At 36.9% G+C, this 17,520-nt stretch overlaps 1 protein-coding gene across 1 annotated transcript in view; it reads right to left on the reverse strand.

Moving 5' to 3' along the window:
- Positions 1-17,134, reverse strand: part of LOC129255826 (uncharacterized) — a 72,535-nt gene extending 55,401 nt beyond the window's left edge. The window contains exons 1-3 of the mRNA XM_064097959.1: positions 17,081-17,134; positions 10,108-10,168; positions 997-1,164 (exon numbers count right to left, since the gene is read on the reverse strand). Of these exons, the coding sequence (XP_063954029.1) occupies positions 997-1,164; positions 10,108-10,168; positions 17,081-17,134 (283 nt within the window). The remainder of the gene's footprint in view (positions 1-996; positions 1,165-10,107; positions 10,169-17,080) is intronic.
- Between the last annotated feature and the right edge of the window lie 386 nt (positions 17,135-17,520).

Consider the following 17,520-nt stretch of genomic DNA (forward strand, 5'->3'; position numbering starts at 1 on the left):
ACTGGTTCAAATAGTGTACTGTGCAAAGATGTGATTTTCATACTGTGCACACCTCGACAGTTTGGGTTTCCACAGTGTGTTCAAATAGTGGACTATGCAAAGATGTGATTTTCATACTGTGGACACCGCGAAACTTTGGGTGTCCACAGTGTGTTCACATAGTGGACTGTGTAAAGATGTGATTTTCATACTGTGGGCACCTCTACAGTTTGGGTGTCCACAGTGTGTTCAAATTGTGGACTGTGCAAAGATGTGATTTTCATACTGTGCACACCTCGACAGTTTGGGTTTCCACAGTGTGTTCAAATAGTGGACTATGCAAAGATGTGATTTTCATACTGTGGACACCGCAAAACTTTGGGTGTCCACAGTGTGTTCACATAGTGGACTGTGCAAAGATGTGATTTTCATACTGTGCACACCTCGACAGTTTGGGTTTCCACAGTGTGTTCAAATAGTGGACTATGCAAAGATGTGATTTTCATACTGTGGACACCGCGAAACTTTGGGTGTCCACAGTGTGTTCACATAGTGGACTGTGTAAAGATGTGATTTTCATACTGTGGGCACCTCTACAGTTTGGGTGTCCACAGTGTGTTCAAATTGTGGACTATGTAAAGAAGTAATTTTCATACTGTGGACACCTCGACAGTGAGGGGTGTCCACAGTGTGTTCAAATAGTGGGCTTTGTAAAGATGTGATTTTCATACTGTGGATACCTCGACAGCGCGGATGTCCACAGAGTGTGTTTAAATAGTGGACTATGAAAAAATGTGGTTCACAATGTTAAAATGTTCTAATTAACAGTAAGGAGATCACACTGTGGACACTTCGTCAGTGTGGGTGCTCACAGTATGGTCACATTGTGGACGATATAAAAAAATGATTCACACTATTGAAATGTTCTGATTTAACAGTCTTAATGAAATTTCACACACTGTGGGACACTGTGTTCTTTCCAGAAAGGAATATCAGGCGTCCCGACAGCCAACTCACCTCGTCCTTTGATGTTATCGCCCGCCCTTGATGTTTGGAAGGTGACATTTATGGAGATATTGGGGTGGTAGTAGCCATGATGATGTTTGGCCGCGATGTCCCAGCCGATCTCCTCTAATATCACATTTCTATATCTCGAAGCGCGCCGAGATCGATGTTGATAATCACCTGTTATATTGATGTCATAAAATATGATAAGCAGATAAAAATGAAAGTTGAGGGTGAAGACATGTAAAGAAAATGATGTTATGTGATTGAAATCAAGACGGTATTACAACAATGAAGATGACCGAAGTGATTGCCATTGCGAGAAAGAACGATTTTATGAGGACGCACAAAACTGCATTACATTTCAATAAGCCATAAGGTCATTACAATAGATATTTGAGTAAATTTCCACAAAATTATTATGACCTGGGGGTCCCGTTGCATAAAACCAATGCCCAAGTAAGAGCCAATCACAATCAAGGATACAATGGAACAAGTTCATTACTATTGGTTGGAAATATTTCCACAAGTGTAACATTTCTGCAACGGGATCCATGTAGTCTGCTGTGCAAACCCTTCACTCGAGCTAAGGGTCTGAATATTTGCAACATGTAAATAATACCTTGTGTGTGTGCTAGTCTTTGTGTGGAGCCCACAAAAGTTGATCAGTTTCAATCAGGGTCTGTGCCTGCAAACTAGGACCCATGTATGTAAAACATTATGCCAACACAGATTGGTTTATATTGAATGGCAATAGTAAAAGAAGTAAAAAAGAAATAACAATCAAGTGTGTTTTAATTATAGCAAATCATTTTGGAAAGTCCAAACATACCATGCCCACTGTTGGCCAGAAAAGGTTTTGTTAAATCACGAATAAAAAAGAGAAAGAATTAACAGTACATAATTGGTGTCTTTCTTCATATCCTGAAACACCTTTATTGAGTATTCGATGGAAAGATATTAAAGATAATCGCATCTGAAAAGGAGACCATGATGTGTACACCGCTGGACCAATTGGTGTAAATGCAGCGGGTGAAGGCAACAATACCTTCTTGGAATTTATGAGAGGGGCCACAAAACAGCTAGTCGTATCAAGGAGGTACATCTTTGGACGTATGGTAGGTGGCTTTTTTCAACCTATGACTTGAACACCACTTGTAATGTTCACTACTTTTTACAAAAGATGAATTCAAACCATGCGGATACTCACTAGAAATGATTGTTTAGTATATGTGTAGTGGTTCACTCTTGTCTACCGTTGATAACCAATGTCTCCACGATCTTATCATAAGGGGACGGGCACATTTTCCATTACAATTTTGTCACCATTAAAAGCCTTTCCCCCAAAGAATTGAACACTTCACAACAAAGGGACATATTCAAACAATAGGAGATACTATGTATAACTGAGGCCAACAAAACATGCGGTTACCTCCCCCCCCCCCCCCCCCCAAAAAAAAAAAAAAAAAAAAAAACACGGAAGGATCTCCTTCTGTCTGACAATGTACTTCCGTCATTTTTCTGGAGTTATTTACACTGGAGGTGGATATTGGATATATATTTCATTTTGGAAAGTAAACTTTTCAAAGAATGTTCATCGGTTTTCAAAAAGAGAATTCAATTAACTAATTTAAAGACACTTGGAGCTTATACCCATTTAGACATGGACCCCCATTCCCATTATTTCGTATGATGTATGCCAATACTAGTCAACAACTGTGTAAAAAAAGTAAAAGGGAGGTAGGACAGAGCCAACGGGGTCGAATTCCCAGTACCTTGAATGATTGATTAAAAAAATAGCAAAGTTCTTTAAAAATCACCCTGCATAACAAATGTTGCTATGTCAGATTGTTCATGTCTATCTCTAATGTAAACAGAAAAGAGGATAGCCCACTATTGTGAGCATAACATACACACTTGATAATTCAAAAAGTAGGTCATACTTTCTTTTTTAAAGAAATGATTCATGAAGTAAAGTAATATACAAAGGCGATTTATAACGATTGCTCAATAAATAATGAAATAATTAGGAAAGATATGTTCGTATTTTACTATTGTTTTTGTTTAATTGTATACTCTCTATCTGAATGAAATCGTTGTCCAACAAAAATAAGGACATGCAAATGAAAACAGAAATTAATGCCTGAGGGATGAAGCAACGGAAAGTGATATGAAATGGAATTATAGGAATTCAAACTTGTAAAACAAAAAAGGTGAATTTAAAGGCCATTAATAACAAAGAGAAATTAAGCCTACTGGGTATAATCTCATATTCATTTCTCCTGCTTACGTTTTAGGGGAGTACCAACAAAATATAATTTTCAACGTTATTTTCACTTTCATAAATTGTACACTAATCGGTAAAGGTAACACACAGCGAATGATAAATCGATTCACATCCTTAATTAGTAATACTTACCCGATAAATAACTCAAATTGAAACCTATGTCCCTCCACAAGTTCTAGCCACCATACGCATATCTTTTGGGGGATGTATTAACGGTTCAACTCTTTTCGACTGAGTCAATACGGCATTCGGTCCATGACTGTCCATAGATATTGTTCATGTTTTCCTCATCAATGACATTGGATACACAGTAATCGATGATCAATTTTGTCAATTCGGTTGTATATAATACAAAGAACGGATTAAGAACAGTCCAAAGCAGGAATTGTTTTGGCTTTCAACCAACAGAAATTGACAAAATGGGCTATTACTTGAGAATAGTGGGCATGCTCCTCTTTTTTCGTTTAAGTGAAATTTTGCTGACGAAGACAAAAAAAGAAGAGCCTCGGATATGATGCGAGGGTGGGAACAGACAGATTCAAGAAACTTTTATTTATCTCCTAAGTAGCTACGGCTGCGAGTGACAAGACAGCAGTGACAATTTCTCATCCATCTCACCACAAGGATGAAAAGGATTAGATAGCAAGACACAGAAAAATGGAAAGGTAGAATGGAGATAGATAGGTAGGTAGCCGGTGTAGGTAGGTAGGTAGATAGATAGATAGATAAAGAAACGGGTAGATATAGAAATACTGACAGGTAGAAAGATAGAAAGAGAGGAAGAAAGATAGATAGATATAGAAATAGATATAGATAAATGAAAAAAAAAGGAATACAATGAAGCAAAGAAACAGCGAAAGGGAAAGAGAGCAAAGAAAGAAAAGCTGAAAAAAAAGTGACACAAAGGAATAAAGTTTTTTTTTTAAAGACAAAATGAATATAAAATAAAAACGAACAAAAAAAAGAAGAAAGGAAGAAATTAAATAGATTGGTAGAGAAAGGAAGGAGAGAAAAGAAACAGGAAACAAAGATAAAATGTGAAAGAAATGAGAGAGATATAAGACGGGTACAGTCGCTAATAGGGGAGAGGGGTTAGATTTAATTTATTTTGTGAACCGGAGAACAGAAAATGATAGATTACATTATTACATTAATGAAAAAAAGAAAGGATAACAATACAGGCCGGAAGATTTCGAGAAACATTGAGACTTCGAGACAGAAAATTCAATGTTTATCCGATGTTTATACATGTAGGTGGATAAAATTGAATTTCCATCACAGTCAATTTACATGACCTTATTCCTTGGCCCTAATATTGTGAGCATAAAAAAAACACCAGTTCGCCATATGCTGCCAAATCCCGGCAACTTTTCCATTATAGACTTTTGTATTTCGGGGGCGGGGGTAATATTCAGCTAACGGTTTTCAGAATGCAATGATTTTTTTCAACCACTATTTTGAACTATACAGAATGTCATACTAAGCTCATCTCCAATCGCAAGTGCAGTATAATGAAAATGAACATTAATAAGCTGTGTTCAGGACGTTTTTACCTCATGATGCTTTATTTTAAGTTTTCGACTTTGAATAATAGACTCACTGCATGAGAACTCGGGCATTACTGGTACCCTTAGAACGGGTAAATGACGTCAGTTTCCCTGCTTAGAATAATTTATCTTTATCTCAATGACTTAAAGAATAAATCTTACAAGTTCATATGAACAACATATTTTTATATCACTGGACAACGTTGAAGTATTAAGCTATATATTACTATACTAGTATACGCCCAACTGATATCTATATACCTACATACAAACTCATATTATATTGCATCGTTGTGAATATTGATCTCTGCCTTTGCTGACTTCGCCCCTATGGAACAAGTGCGACATATCAGCGCGAGGAGATAATCCCAAATAATTTCAACTAAATGTACTTCAAAGTTGAAATAATAACACCCTCTTCTTACAGTATGGAAATGGCAAGACAACGTTCAAAGTAAACACCCGGAGTTAACATTAATACCCCATTTCCAAATAAATCAATACTTTCAATTCTCTGCCCAAATTCTTCAAACTGACTTACCTCTGATCACCAATATATCACGCTAATAATACCATCTGTTCCGGAACTCATTTACCCTTCGTCATCAGCAAGTTTAATAGGATGTCTGTCGTCTCGTCTGGAGTTGCATGTTCGGTCTGCAAAGGTTTGGGCATCATATACCCATGTAGGGTCCATGATATACCAAACTCTGATTCGTGGAAACTTACGTTTTGCCAGAGAAAAACTCGCACATCGCTTGATCCGTGGTAGGCATGTCTGCCGCATGTATGCATATTGTGCTTTGGGCTGTACCCCTGCTCTTCTCTCCCGGGTTGCCAAGCTGTCATCCGTGGGGAACTCCAGCGCCATCTTGAGGGAGACGGTAGGTACCGTGGGTACCATGTGGTGCTGACGATGGCACCGGGTTGTTGTGATGGCGTAGGTAATCCCGAGAGGTCGAGGTCATGGGGAAACATTGACCCGTTGCGGAATCAGCGAAGAGATGTTTCTCCTGTACTCTTTCAGGTTACGCCCCTCTCTTTATCGCGAGACCACTCTCTTCTTGTGAACAGTTTTTCTCCCACCCGGATTATGCAAAGTTGTTGCACCTCTCCCCCTCGATCCGCCTTCGTTATCATTTTTTCTTTCCGCTTAATAATTTAGCTTTTTTAATTCAAATTCATTTTTATTGATCACATCTCTAAAAAAAAACACCCATACATTACATCGAGATGAAATCAATGAAAGGATTCCATACTAAATCAAAACAAACTTTTATATTGTGTAATCCTCATTCTTCTTCCTATTTACTTCATATCCTCTCCTTTTCATGACACCCTTTTTTAGATTGCGTGGCCTTTCCCTTTCTCGTGTTCTCCATGACTTTGCACACTTGAACATTGTATTGTAAAATGTATTCAATGAAATGTATACTTCATTTTCAACTTTGTAATTCACATGCAATTCAGTTTGTTAAGTACACTGTGCAATATGTGGAGAATTTTAATAAATACCATTTATCTATCTATCTATCTATCTCTCCCCATTTCCTGTTTCTATTAAATTAAATTCAATTCATTTCCTCTTTCAACCTTTTCCTACTTACAATGGTAGTTCAATATACATATTTACAACAATACCATGAAATCGAAAGGGAAGGAGACCAACTATAAAGCAGAACTTGTAGGGTGAAGGTCTCCTTTTATAAGTACATTTTATTGATTAAACTAAGATAAAATAAAGAAATAAACAAAAGAAAATTTGAAAAATAACAATACTTCAGTGTGTAGCCTTGCATCATTTGTCCGCAACCTATTGTTAAAGTCAAAGGGCACAATCCATGCTTTTTATTTATAATCATTTTCATTTTCTTTAAAAAGAGAATGAATAAAGGTCCACAAGTACAAGTTTGTAAACTGAGGCAATTGTGATGTTCGATAGAGGGCGACAAAGCATCTCTTTTGAATTATAGACTGGATTAGATCTCACCGACTTTTTTTCATATCCCGATTGATTGTGAACTGTCATACATGTAGTCCTATCATGGCACTGGGAAGCGGGGTGCCCCTGGAATTCTGGTAGGTGTGAAAAATTGGAAAATGTTTCCAAAATGACCTTCATTTTTAAGTGAAATCCTTTTTTTTTCTTCTTCTTTGCTGGTCAAATTTCTCGGGATCAAAATTACCTTGATATTTTTTTAGTAATACCTTTCTTTTTGCTTGTTGAATTTAAATCAGCACCCCCAGCTTTAAAAAAAATCGTTCCCAGGGCCCTGAGTCCTAAAATAATATATGGCTAATTTTTATAAAGCGCTTTTCCCAGAATGACTCAAAGCGCGTTACAGCATATTATTACCCCGGTCATTGGATTCATTTCAATCCCGCACGAAAAGTGCACAATTTCCACTCCGTGGGGAGCATTCCTTGCATTCATCACAGCCTCATTATGGCGCTAGCAAAATCAAACATACACTATCTTTCGCATCCTACCGGGTACCCATTTAGCACCTGGGTCGAGAGTGGCAAAGTGTGGATTAACGCCTTGCCAAAGGACGCTAGACCGCAGTGGGATTCGAACACACGACCCTCTGTTTACAAGGCGAGAGTCAGAACCACTACACCACGGCTCTTCCACACTATACCTTAGAAAAGGGGAAAACGAGGCAGCTGTTCATGATTTATAAAATATCATCTGTAATATGAAGGAAAATGTGTTTACATTTCAAAGCGTTATGAGAACAAATAAACATGGGTTTCAAGATCCTTTATTTGAATCCAAATCCTGCAAACAAATTCATTAACACAGAGGAAGAAACAACTAAACTCACGAAACACGATTTATCGTTTCGTAATCTTTCTAGAAAAATAAATGAATAAATGAATAAAAAAAACACTTTGGGACGACTTGATAGACCTTCTAATAAATAATACACTTTAGGTTTTCACATTCTTTAACCTCTTATTTCAAATTGAAGTGAAAGAAGCAATCGGATGGGTAAACAGTGAGTGAAGATTTGGTAAAATAATAAGCGAGAAAGAGAAAGGTATGGGCAGAGAAAGGGAGATCTTGGCCGAGGAGGGATAGTAGACCGATTAACATTTTAGACTGTTGCTTTGTTTACTTGTTTGATATCATTTGCTCCAGACTTTCTTTATCTATATCTAATTGGTAACATATCGACTAGGTGAAGTAATCTCAGTACCATATGTATCTTACAGAATACTTTTCTTTAACTTTTATAATGTTGGCTGGAATCGTGCATTTTGTTCACCTCTCAAAATCACGTTTTTACCGACACCTGTGATGATAATAGAGTAGGTTCAAAAGTCATGGCTAAGGAGGAATTACCTGGAGCGGGAAAACCTCCCACGTCTTGGAAGAAACGCCCCATTTGATAGGCATAGCCATGGATAGTAGCAACTGAGGGGTGTTTGTATCAGCGGCGGAATAAACCTCATGTGGCAACATGTCATTAAATCATGTGCATGGCGGTTGGTGCAGGAATAAATACTTACATAATTTGTCATGTTTCTTGGCTTCCGGGTCGATATCCTGCCATCCACCAGTTTCCCAATTGTTTCAGATTCTTTTATTCCACATTCCAGAAATATTGTACATTAAAGACATATAATACACATAACCATGAAACATACAAATCTTATCTGTAAAGTATATTTTTACTAGATCGTTATTTCTGCAATATCTATCTACTTGAAAAAATACCTCCTAACCGTGAGCGAAGCTTTGACATTTACGAGTGAAAAATCCTGTAAAGATAACAAAAATCATGATGTGAAATGAATTCATGTCAGAGCGTTAAGAGTTCAAAGTTTCACATAAAGGATGGGTTGATTAAATTCTCGAATCGATATTAAATGCTGATAATCAATAAATAAATCATAAATATTTAACAATTAAGGTGAGATGTAAAGAAGCATTAGTGATACATGTACTTTGGGCTGTGATTAATCAGTAGTTGGATGTGACCAATAAAGCAAAATAAACATCAAGCCAAAGGAAAGGAGAAGGTGAAACAAGAGGTAGGATTTGACAAAACAACTTCCTCTCTCACAACCATTACCACGCCGTTACCAGTACTACAACCACCAGAACCAACTCACCATGAGCACCACCACTGGTATTCTTTACACCAACCTGCACCACCACCACCACCACTACACTACAACCTGCAACCACCATCATGTACCCGATATAAGCTTAGATAATTATTGAGTCCGTTGATGCTTAGTTTCTGGAACCCTGTATCGAGGTCGGTATTCTATTTTAACTTCTTTTCGTAATTAATAACTATGAAACATTGAATCTCATTTGCATATATTGCATGTTGTCATATATCGCAAGCCCTATTGAAAATTTCCGTCAAAAATATTCATAACATTTTTTAAAGTTAGTAAATGGGTCTATATTGTCTCATCTAAATCCTTTACCACTTGCAACATTATTTTTCTTTAGCAACACTTCCTACTCACCCACCATTTACGGAACATACCATCACCTTCATCACCAATTAGGCCCAAAAGTTCATTCAATCTGGCTCAGTTTTTACCAGCAAGTAATATATCGTGAAGAAACCCTACGATGCTTTGGGAGCGCGGGGGGCGTAGATCCTTCATTTAGAAAATATACCCCTTACCATGCTTATACATTCAGTCCATCTTGTGATTTCATAGTACAATTTGCCAACCCCAGAATTGTAAAAAGAACATGAAAAAAAAATGTGATAAAGTACCATCAGTTGAACCCTTTGGCATCTGTTAGTATAATTCCGCCATTTTTCTGACCATTATTTTCATTAGGGGTGGATCTAAGATTTCGTGAATGAGGAAGGGAAATGGGGCACAAAGAGTCGGTCAATATATTTCTATGACATGCAGGAAGGGGGTTGTAATGAACATTTTTCAACATTTTTTAAACCAAAATGGGGCATGTGCCTTCTGAGCCCCGCCCTGCCCACCCCTACCTGCCCCTCCTAATAATTATCATCACTACCTTCGTCGTCGTCATGCATTGGTTCAAAGTTCATCACCAATTCACGCACACATATTTCTGTCCTCTCTGTTTACATACATTCCACTCTTTAAGTTCATGAATATTACGTTTAAATGAACTTGAACTGTTTATATAAGAACATAAATTTGCATATGCTTACAATTTTTTTTTCTTTTAGATGTCAAATAAATCGAGAATACATGGCATAAATGTTTGGTCAAGATCAGAAAGCAAATGACTCACGGCCAAAAGAGAGAGCGAAAGAAAATGTGACTTACCTCGCCTTTCTCTCGTTTGTTCAACACCATCATCTGTATGAAAATAAACAAATTGAAAAGGCTTTGAGTAAATATAAACATAATTAAAGATTTTAAGTATAAGAAAGGTTAATTCAGAATACGCTATTCTTAGTTCACTGGTTCTGCACCCAAAAAGAAATCATTTTTAATTAGGATTATTATTATTACTACAATCATGGATATTTTCTTCAAATGTGGATCAATTCAATCTATATAGACATTCATCACAGCAATAGCAGATACGGGATTACCTAAATGACGCATAGAAAAATGTGGGTATGAATACGAAAGCAGAAACCAGCATATGCCTGCATACTGACAAGATGCTTTTTTATATAATGAATTGATTATATCTACACTCTTAAAAATGTTGGGCAACATACTGTCCACACAACAATTGGTTAAAACTCTATCCAATTCTGGGTAGTTTTAAACCAATCATGTTTGCTTTGGGTGAAAACTACACAGTATTGGTTGAAAACTACCCAAAGTTGGATAATTTTTTTAAACCAATTGTTTTGTGGACAGTATGTTGCACAACATTTAAGAGTGTACCTATCATAATCTAAGGATTATACCCTCGGTAGACACCTGGGGTTTCTCTGTAGGTTTGAGTTACGTCAAAAGCTGTGACAAAATAGTAATGATATTCATTATTACTATAAGTGCCCATGTGACCCCCTCCCCTTCTTGATCAGCGCCTGGTTGTTACTGGCTGATCGGTGTCAATGGGGTGTTGTTAAATGTTCACTTATTCGTATGATATTTCATAACCTTTCCTTATGTGGTCTCTATCCATCCCCATCTGATTCCATGATGATTCCTCACCCCCCCTCCTCGTTTTCACTTATCTTTTCCCCTTTCATCAACTGACACACTAATTTGTTGTTTAAACAAACGTATTTTTGTGTTTTTGTGCATTATTCATCGAGTTATTTCATTAGTTACTCATTTATTTTTTTTCATTTATTTATTATTCCAATTATTTCCATATTCTGTTATTCCGTTTTTTATCAACAGTGCAAGTTATTTACTTAAGTCCAATTAAATTCTGTTTCAATCTTCCATTGTTTTATCCACCTTCTGTCTTTATTCATTTAATATCATCTAGCTATCCACTATTATGTTATTTTGAAAGACATGTACAACTTCAAATATACTTTTGCACGAAAGAGAAGTTTGAAGAATATTTCCCTAACAAATCCCAGATGTAAATACAGCCGCATGAACTTTTATCACAATCAAATTGATTATCACTGATTGATCAAATAAATATTCTAACTATATATTTCTATTATCATACGACCAAGGATTTTTAAATAGAATATCTTTGATATAACCCATATCAACTCAGAGGGGGTCGTATCACTACAAAATTGTGGTTTGTTATATACGCCCACACCGATATGGAAATATCATAAAAACTAATCATGTTAGTTTTAAATTTAATGGATTGTAATGTGCATGGAGGACGACGTTGGCCTGGTACAATGGCCGATATCCTTAAAGAATTAGGACTGTTTTTATCGTGCTGTGTTCCCTTGCGATCGCGGTTGGAAAAGCGGCTTGGGCAAGGCTATCCACTTTCATTTTCACGAGGTCTGGTAACTAGAACAAAGTATAGCTTGGCACAGAAGTACCAAGAACAATCATTGATGATCAAAAATGACACGGAACATGTTACAGCGGTCATCCTTTGCTGTCTTGGATAGGTATAGAGGTCCAAGGGGGCGTCTGGGCCTTTTCCAATCAATCGGCTATAGGTAATCGAAATACTGAGGAGAAATTGATATCTCTGTAAGAAAGGGTATATCTGACAAATATACGACTATAAAAACCAATCACTACCCATCCCCCTGCTCATAACCAACAAAAGGTAAACATACAGCACCACCCCCCCCCCCTCCGATCAAATGTTAGGTTTAGGTTTAGTCGATGATGAAATCACACCTCCCTCGCCCCCACTGGACAACGCCGACTTGAAAACTTAGCTCGTGACAGAAATCAAATTCAACTTCCGACCAATCAGAAGCGCACAGATCGGACTTTCGTTCTTCGCTTTCATACTAGTTCAAACTACAAACATATAACAAAATTGAAAGTAGTTCATAGATTTGTAAACCATTTCTGTTTTTTAACAAACTATGAAACTGCCTAGTTGATATAAACAGACCTAAATTCTAATTGAATTATATGCGAAAGAAAGGCGGTCTTTTAAACACAACCCTTGAACCACGGGCCTCGGTAGTTCTACTTCAACAATGACCTGCATTTTCATCACTTCAATATAACGAAATTGGGGGAAATATGTCGATTTCACTGACCTTTACGATGACAATATTATCTCACTGCTTGAAATCAGGGCAATACTATAAGAGGCTGTGAAACTGCCTTTGCAAACAATCGACCAATTTCAACAAACATAAAGCTTCCATATAAATTTATCCTAATCAAATCAGCGTACATCCACAAAAAATGAGATGTTTTTCTTATCAACTTCACGAGATGACCTGTCGCCACTTACTCCGAACCACAAGCTAGAATAGTTCAAACCGCGGATAAAGTCCCCAAATGGCGATTTATTTCAGGGTTTTTCTTTCTTCTTTTTATGGGTGAAAATGTGACCTCAATCAATATGGGTTTATTCTTTCTCATGATACACACCGATTTATATATGTAATGGATTCAGAAATTATAAAAGGTTGTGAATTTAATCGCCACTTTTTTGGGGTGTGATATTAATTTATTATTTTGAAAATTCAAACAACTTTTAGTGTCCCTTCATTTCTGAAAAAAATGATTTCTTTTTAACAATGACCTGCATTTTCATCACTTTATTAAAACGAAATTTAAGGTAAGGAAATCAGTTTCCATGCCCTATAAAGTGATTGATTATCACCATATGGCTGGGCAATACTATAATAGGCTGTGAAACTGCCTTTGTAAACAATCAACCGAATTCAAGAAACAAAGATTGCCATATAAAATTATTCTAATCAAATAAGCTTTAATCCGCAAAAAAGAGATTTTATAAATCAAGTTCACGGGATATATGACCTGTCTCCACTCACTCCGAACCACGAGCAGGAATTTCATAAATTATTAGAAAACAATGATCAAAGCAGTTGCTACCAGTGTAGAAGTCCCAACTCAAATCTACTTTTTGTTTTGTTTTTTCGGTTCTTGTCCATAACCATCGTATTCGTTATGCTAAAACCAAAAAAGTGGCATGACATCGCCACTGCGGTGAATGGCGACAAGAACTATGGGCATAATCAGTGAAATCTACTTAAGATTTGTTTTGGGAACATAGGCGGCGGAAGCGGGGGGACCTGTCCCCCCCCCCCCTCTAAATTGTAGGTGGGGGACGATCCCCCCCCCCCCCTCAATTTTTAGTTGATAATCTTTTTTTTTTTTTTTTTTTTTTTGCTTGTCAAAAATTTTGGTTGATAACCTTTTTTTTTTCTTTTTTTTGCTTGTCAAAAAATTTTGGTGGTCCCCCCTAAATTGTTTGGCTTCCGCCGCCATTGTTTGGGAACGATCGTCTAATTGGCTGATATTAGTTCGTTGCCTTTCTATTGCTATAAAGTACTAATAAATCAGATGCTATTACGATTACAGTGAGGTTAAACGTGGCCCTACCAGAGTGAAGGCATATACTTCCATGACCTTACCATTCAACATCAATTTTCCTTCCATAATATTTAGTCTGCTGTATAGGTTTCAAATCCTTGAATTACAACGAATTAATAGGTGCGCTCTTCCCGTTTGATTGAATAATAATTAGCGCCTTTCGATCGTAATTGCAACATTTGAATTGTCTCGAAATCCACGGTGATATACCTATATACGTCATAGCCTATAATATCCCACTGATGTCGGTCATATTCTTGAAGATTTCACAAATGTCAAAAGTGTATTGGATTCAATCATTCGACTCAATTCAATTATTGGCGCTGATGCACACTCTCATTTGCAAAAAAAATAAATTAGGCATTATAATACATACACGTCACGTGATGGCGTTCCTTGGAACGAAAGTCATCATCTGTAACAAAATCTATTCTAAGCCCAACGCCGCAAATGCCATTAATCTAATAAGGAATGTTTATCCAAAGGAATCGCAAGTTAATAGCAATCTTGAACTGATCAGTTTTACCTCCTCATTAACAACTTACTTCGTCATAATAATATTCTGCCTTGCATTTTTTCTCCATTCATTAACCCCTCCCGAAACACACACACCCTTCACGCACACACCCTTTATTTCTGCGAAATAGCTTTATAAAGAGCTGCCATTTTCTTCTTCTTCCCCTTCTTCTTCTTCTACTCCATCTTCTTCTTCATCATCATCTTCTTCTCCTTCTTCTTCTTCTTCTCCTCCTCCTTCTCCTTCCCATTCTTCTTCTTCCTCTTCTCCTCCTTATCCTTCCCATTCTTCTTCTTATCCTCCTCCTCCTTCTTCTTCTTCATCTTAATAGAACTATTTGTCTATCCGCCCCATCATCTGAGTATTATTTTTATCCTCCAGGTCGTAATGCAGTAATTGTCAAGGCATTCTAAGAATGGATCCGGAGGAGAGGGGTGTCCAGAGAACAGCGATACCAGGATACTTTTAAATGGTAGCCTGGACAACATACGATGGTTTAATGTAGGCTAAATCACATAACATATCAGACATGGTTTTGGGCCTATGTTTCGTCATAAATCGTTTCCAAATATAGCTGGCTAGGAATGTTTTTGTTTTATTCATAAAGGTAGCACACCATTGGGAAGCCTGGAGACGCGTTTACTGGCTTCACATGAACATTCGGGCTGTTACCGATATAAAACATGTGATTGTGAGTAAAAAAAAACTAGACACCTCACAAGTCACAAATTCTAAGTTTAAAGGAAAGATATGTCATGAACACATAATTATTATATATGACTTGAAAGAGTATTTTCTCCCAAATAATTTGATACAATATTTATGCTGTATGTCTTCGATAATCAGTAGACAGTAGGTATTCTTTGTAGTGATGTAAATTTTGACTTGCGCCAAAGTAAGGCATGACTTCAATGAATGAATCCAGATGATGTCAAAATCCTACATGAGTTGGTGAACATATTTGCTAATCCATTTTCAATGAAGTTAATTTGAGAATTGATACTAAAATGTGCTCATTAAACAATTATAATGTAAATTACTGAAAAGGTATTTTAAAAGGGATTTTAATACAACCCTTGTAGGATTATGAAATCATTTACATCTGGATTCATTCATTTGGCGCAAACCAAAATTTACATCACTGCAAAGAATACCTCATGGTTATCCAAGCGTAAACATATTCCACATAAATAAATCAAATTATTTGGAAAACGAACTCTTTCAGGTCATATATAATTAATTATTTTTGTTCATGACATATTTTTTCCTTAAATTGGCAATTGGTTAGGTGTCATTTCTTTTTTACTCACACGGTATATTAATTTTACTAGAGATCATCCGATTGGCCATTGGAAGTTCGGTTGGATTCATCGTCCAACATCCGCTATTCAAATTGCAGGGACCCGTTTCATAAAGGACTTCTACCTGTTGTAACTTTGCTATACTGGCAACTATCATAGTAATTGGGATCAGTAGCCAATCAAAATCACGGTTAACATATAATCCTCATGAAATGGGCCCCAGATATGTCAATACAAAACAGGGATATACAACATGACGGTTAATATCGTTCTTAAAATTCATGTAGGTCTATGTTATAAGATTATTGAAACAGTTTTCTTTATCTTATAGGGGTAAATACTTTTCACTCCCTTTACATTCATCCATTTAAAAAATTGAAACTTTCTCGCGAATCGCTGGGAATGCAGTATAATATGCTAACGATATATTTCTCATTCAATCGTACAAAAACCGATTGAACATTCAGTAAGATTTATGAAAAATCAAAGCTTCCGCGCTTTGCGCGGGATGTTATTTCTCCCATCCCTGCATCCTGTCCAATAGAGAGCGTGCTCTGTAAAAAATTGATATACATTTTTTGCGTGTTCCCTACCAGCCCCCCCCCCCCTGAAACGAATCCTGGCTTCATAGGCGCTAAGTTGGTGTTTAAATGATCAAGTTATAGAACGTTCTTTGATGATCAATTCAGCATACCAATTTTCCCTGTATAAATCATGGGTAAAAAAACAATAACAACAACATTAGAGCATTGTACAATTAAAATTTATATCCCAAAGCACCGTTCATCTTCTTCTTTTCTAAAGTATAGACTTCTTCTCCTCTTTCCCGTTCATGCTCCGCTTGCATTCTTTCCTCTTTTCACTCCTCCCCAAAGTTTCATTCCTTGCAATCATGTTGCAATTTACATCTTGAGTCTGGTCTGATAGAGTACAAACAAGAATCGAAAACAAAAGTGGGCCCCTGATGAATTTTCAAGAACACCTCCATGTTGGGGTTAAATACGTCCATGTGTTTCGAAATTGACACTGTGACATGGATTACGGATGGTTTCGTCTCTAGAGACACGAGGGAGTTTTCCATTTCCACGACGGGCGACAGATTCAAGACCATAGAAAATGTAGTGTAAAAATGACCTTCATGACAATGAACAACTAAGAAGTCTTTGTCTAAAATTGGTGTATCCAAACAGCAGTTTCATGCTGGACTCTGGACTGACGACATATTTGCAATTTTTCGTCACCTCCGAAACTTGGGAGGAAACTGCTCTTCCGGTTCACCAATTTTCGTCAGAGACCTCCCAGCTGTTCATTATCATTTGATGGGCATTTTTCAATATATTTACTGTGTTGTTGAATTCGTCGTACTTCGTGGAAGCTAAAACTCACTATTCTCTTTTATGGTTTCAAATCTGGTCTCCGACGCGCCAAAATAAATTGCTGGCTCAGTTAGCCCTTGACACAAGCTTGTTGCGCACGTACACCATCAGGCATTGAAACTAACCCAAGAGAACTCGGTCATGTAGGCTGTAGAAAGCGGATTACTTGGAAGAGTCATCTGGATATTGTTTTCAATGGTTTCAAAATCATTTCACATTAAATTCCCTTTGCGACATTGTCTCTACCTCCTCTGATTCCTCTGTTTTCAAAGTCAACATGGTCATCTGCAAACTGTAAATCAACAATTCTAATTCTATATTTCCTAGCTGATGTTGCTGTTCTTCTTCTTTTTCGTCTCCTCCTCCGCCTTCTTCTTCTAATGGCTTAACATATGATTTCTATCTACCAAGGGAGGGGACAAGAGGGTGTAAAATGTTCAAGAATAAATAACAACCGGGAAGATTTTTTTCTCGATTGAATCTTTCGAAAGAATTTTGTGAAAAGGCCAAAACGAAGTAGACTTTTAAAATGTTTTTAAAAAAATAGAAACGGGGATAATAACTC

This window comes from Lytechinus pictus, chromosome 3 (assembly GCF_037042905.1).
Source record: "Lytechinus pictus isolate F3 Inbred chromosome 3, Lp3.0, whole genome shotgun sequence".
NCBI classification, from domain to species: domain Eukaryota; kingdom Metazoa; phylum Echinodermata; class Echinoidea; order Temnopleuroida; family Toxopneustidae; genus Lytechinus; species Lytechinus pictus.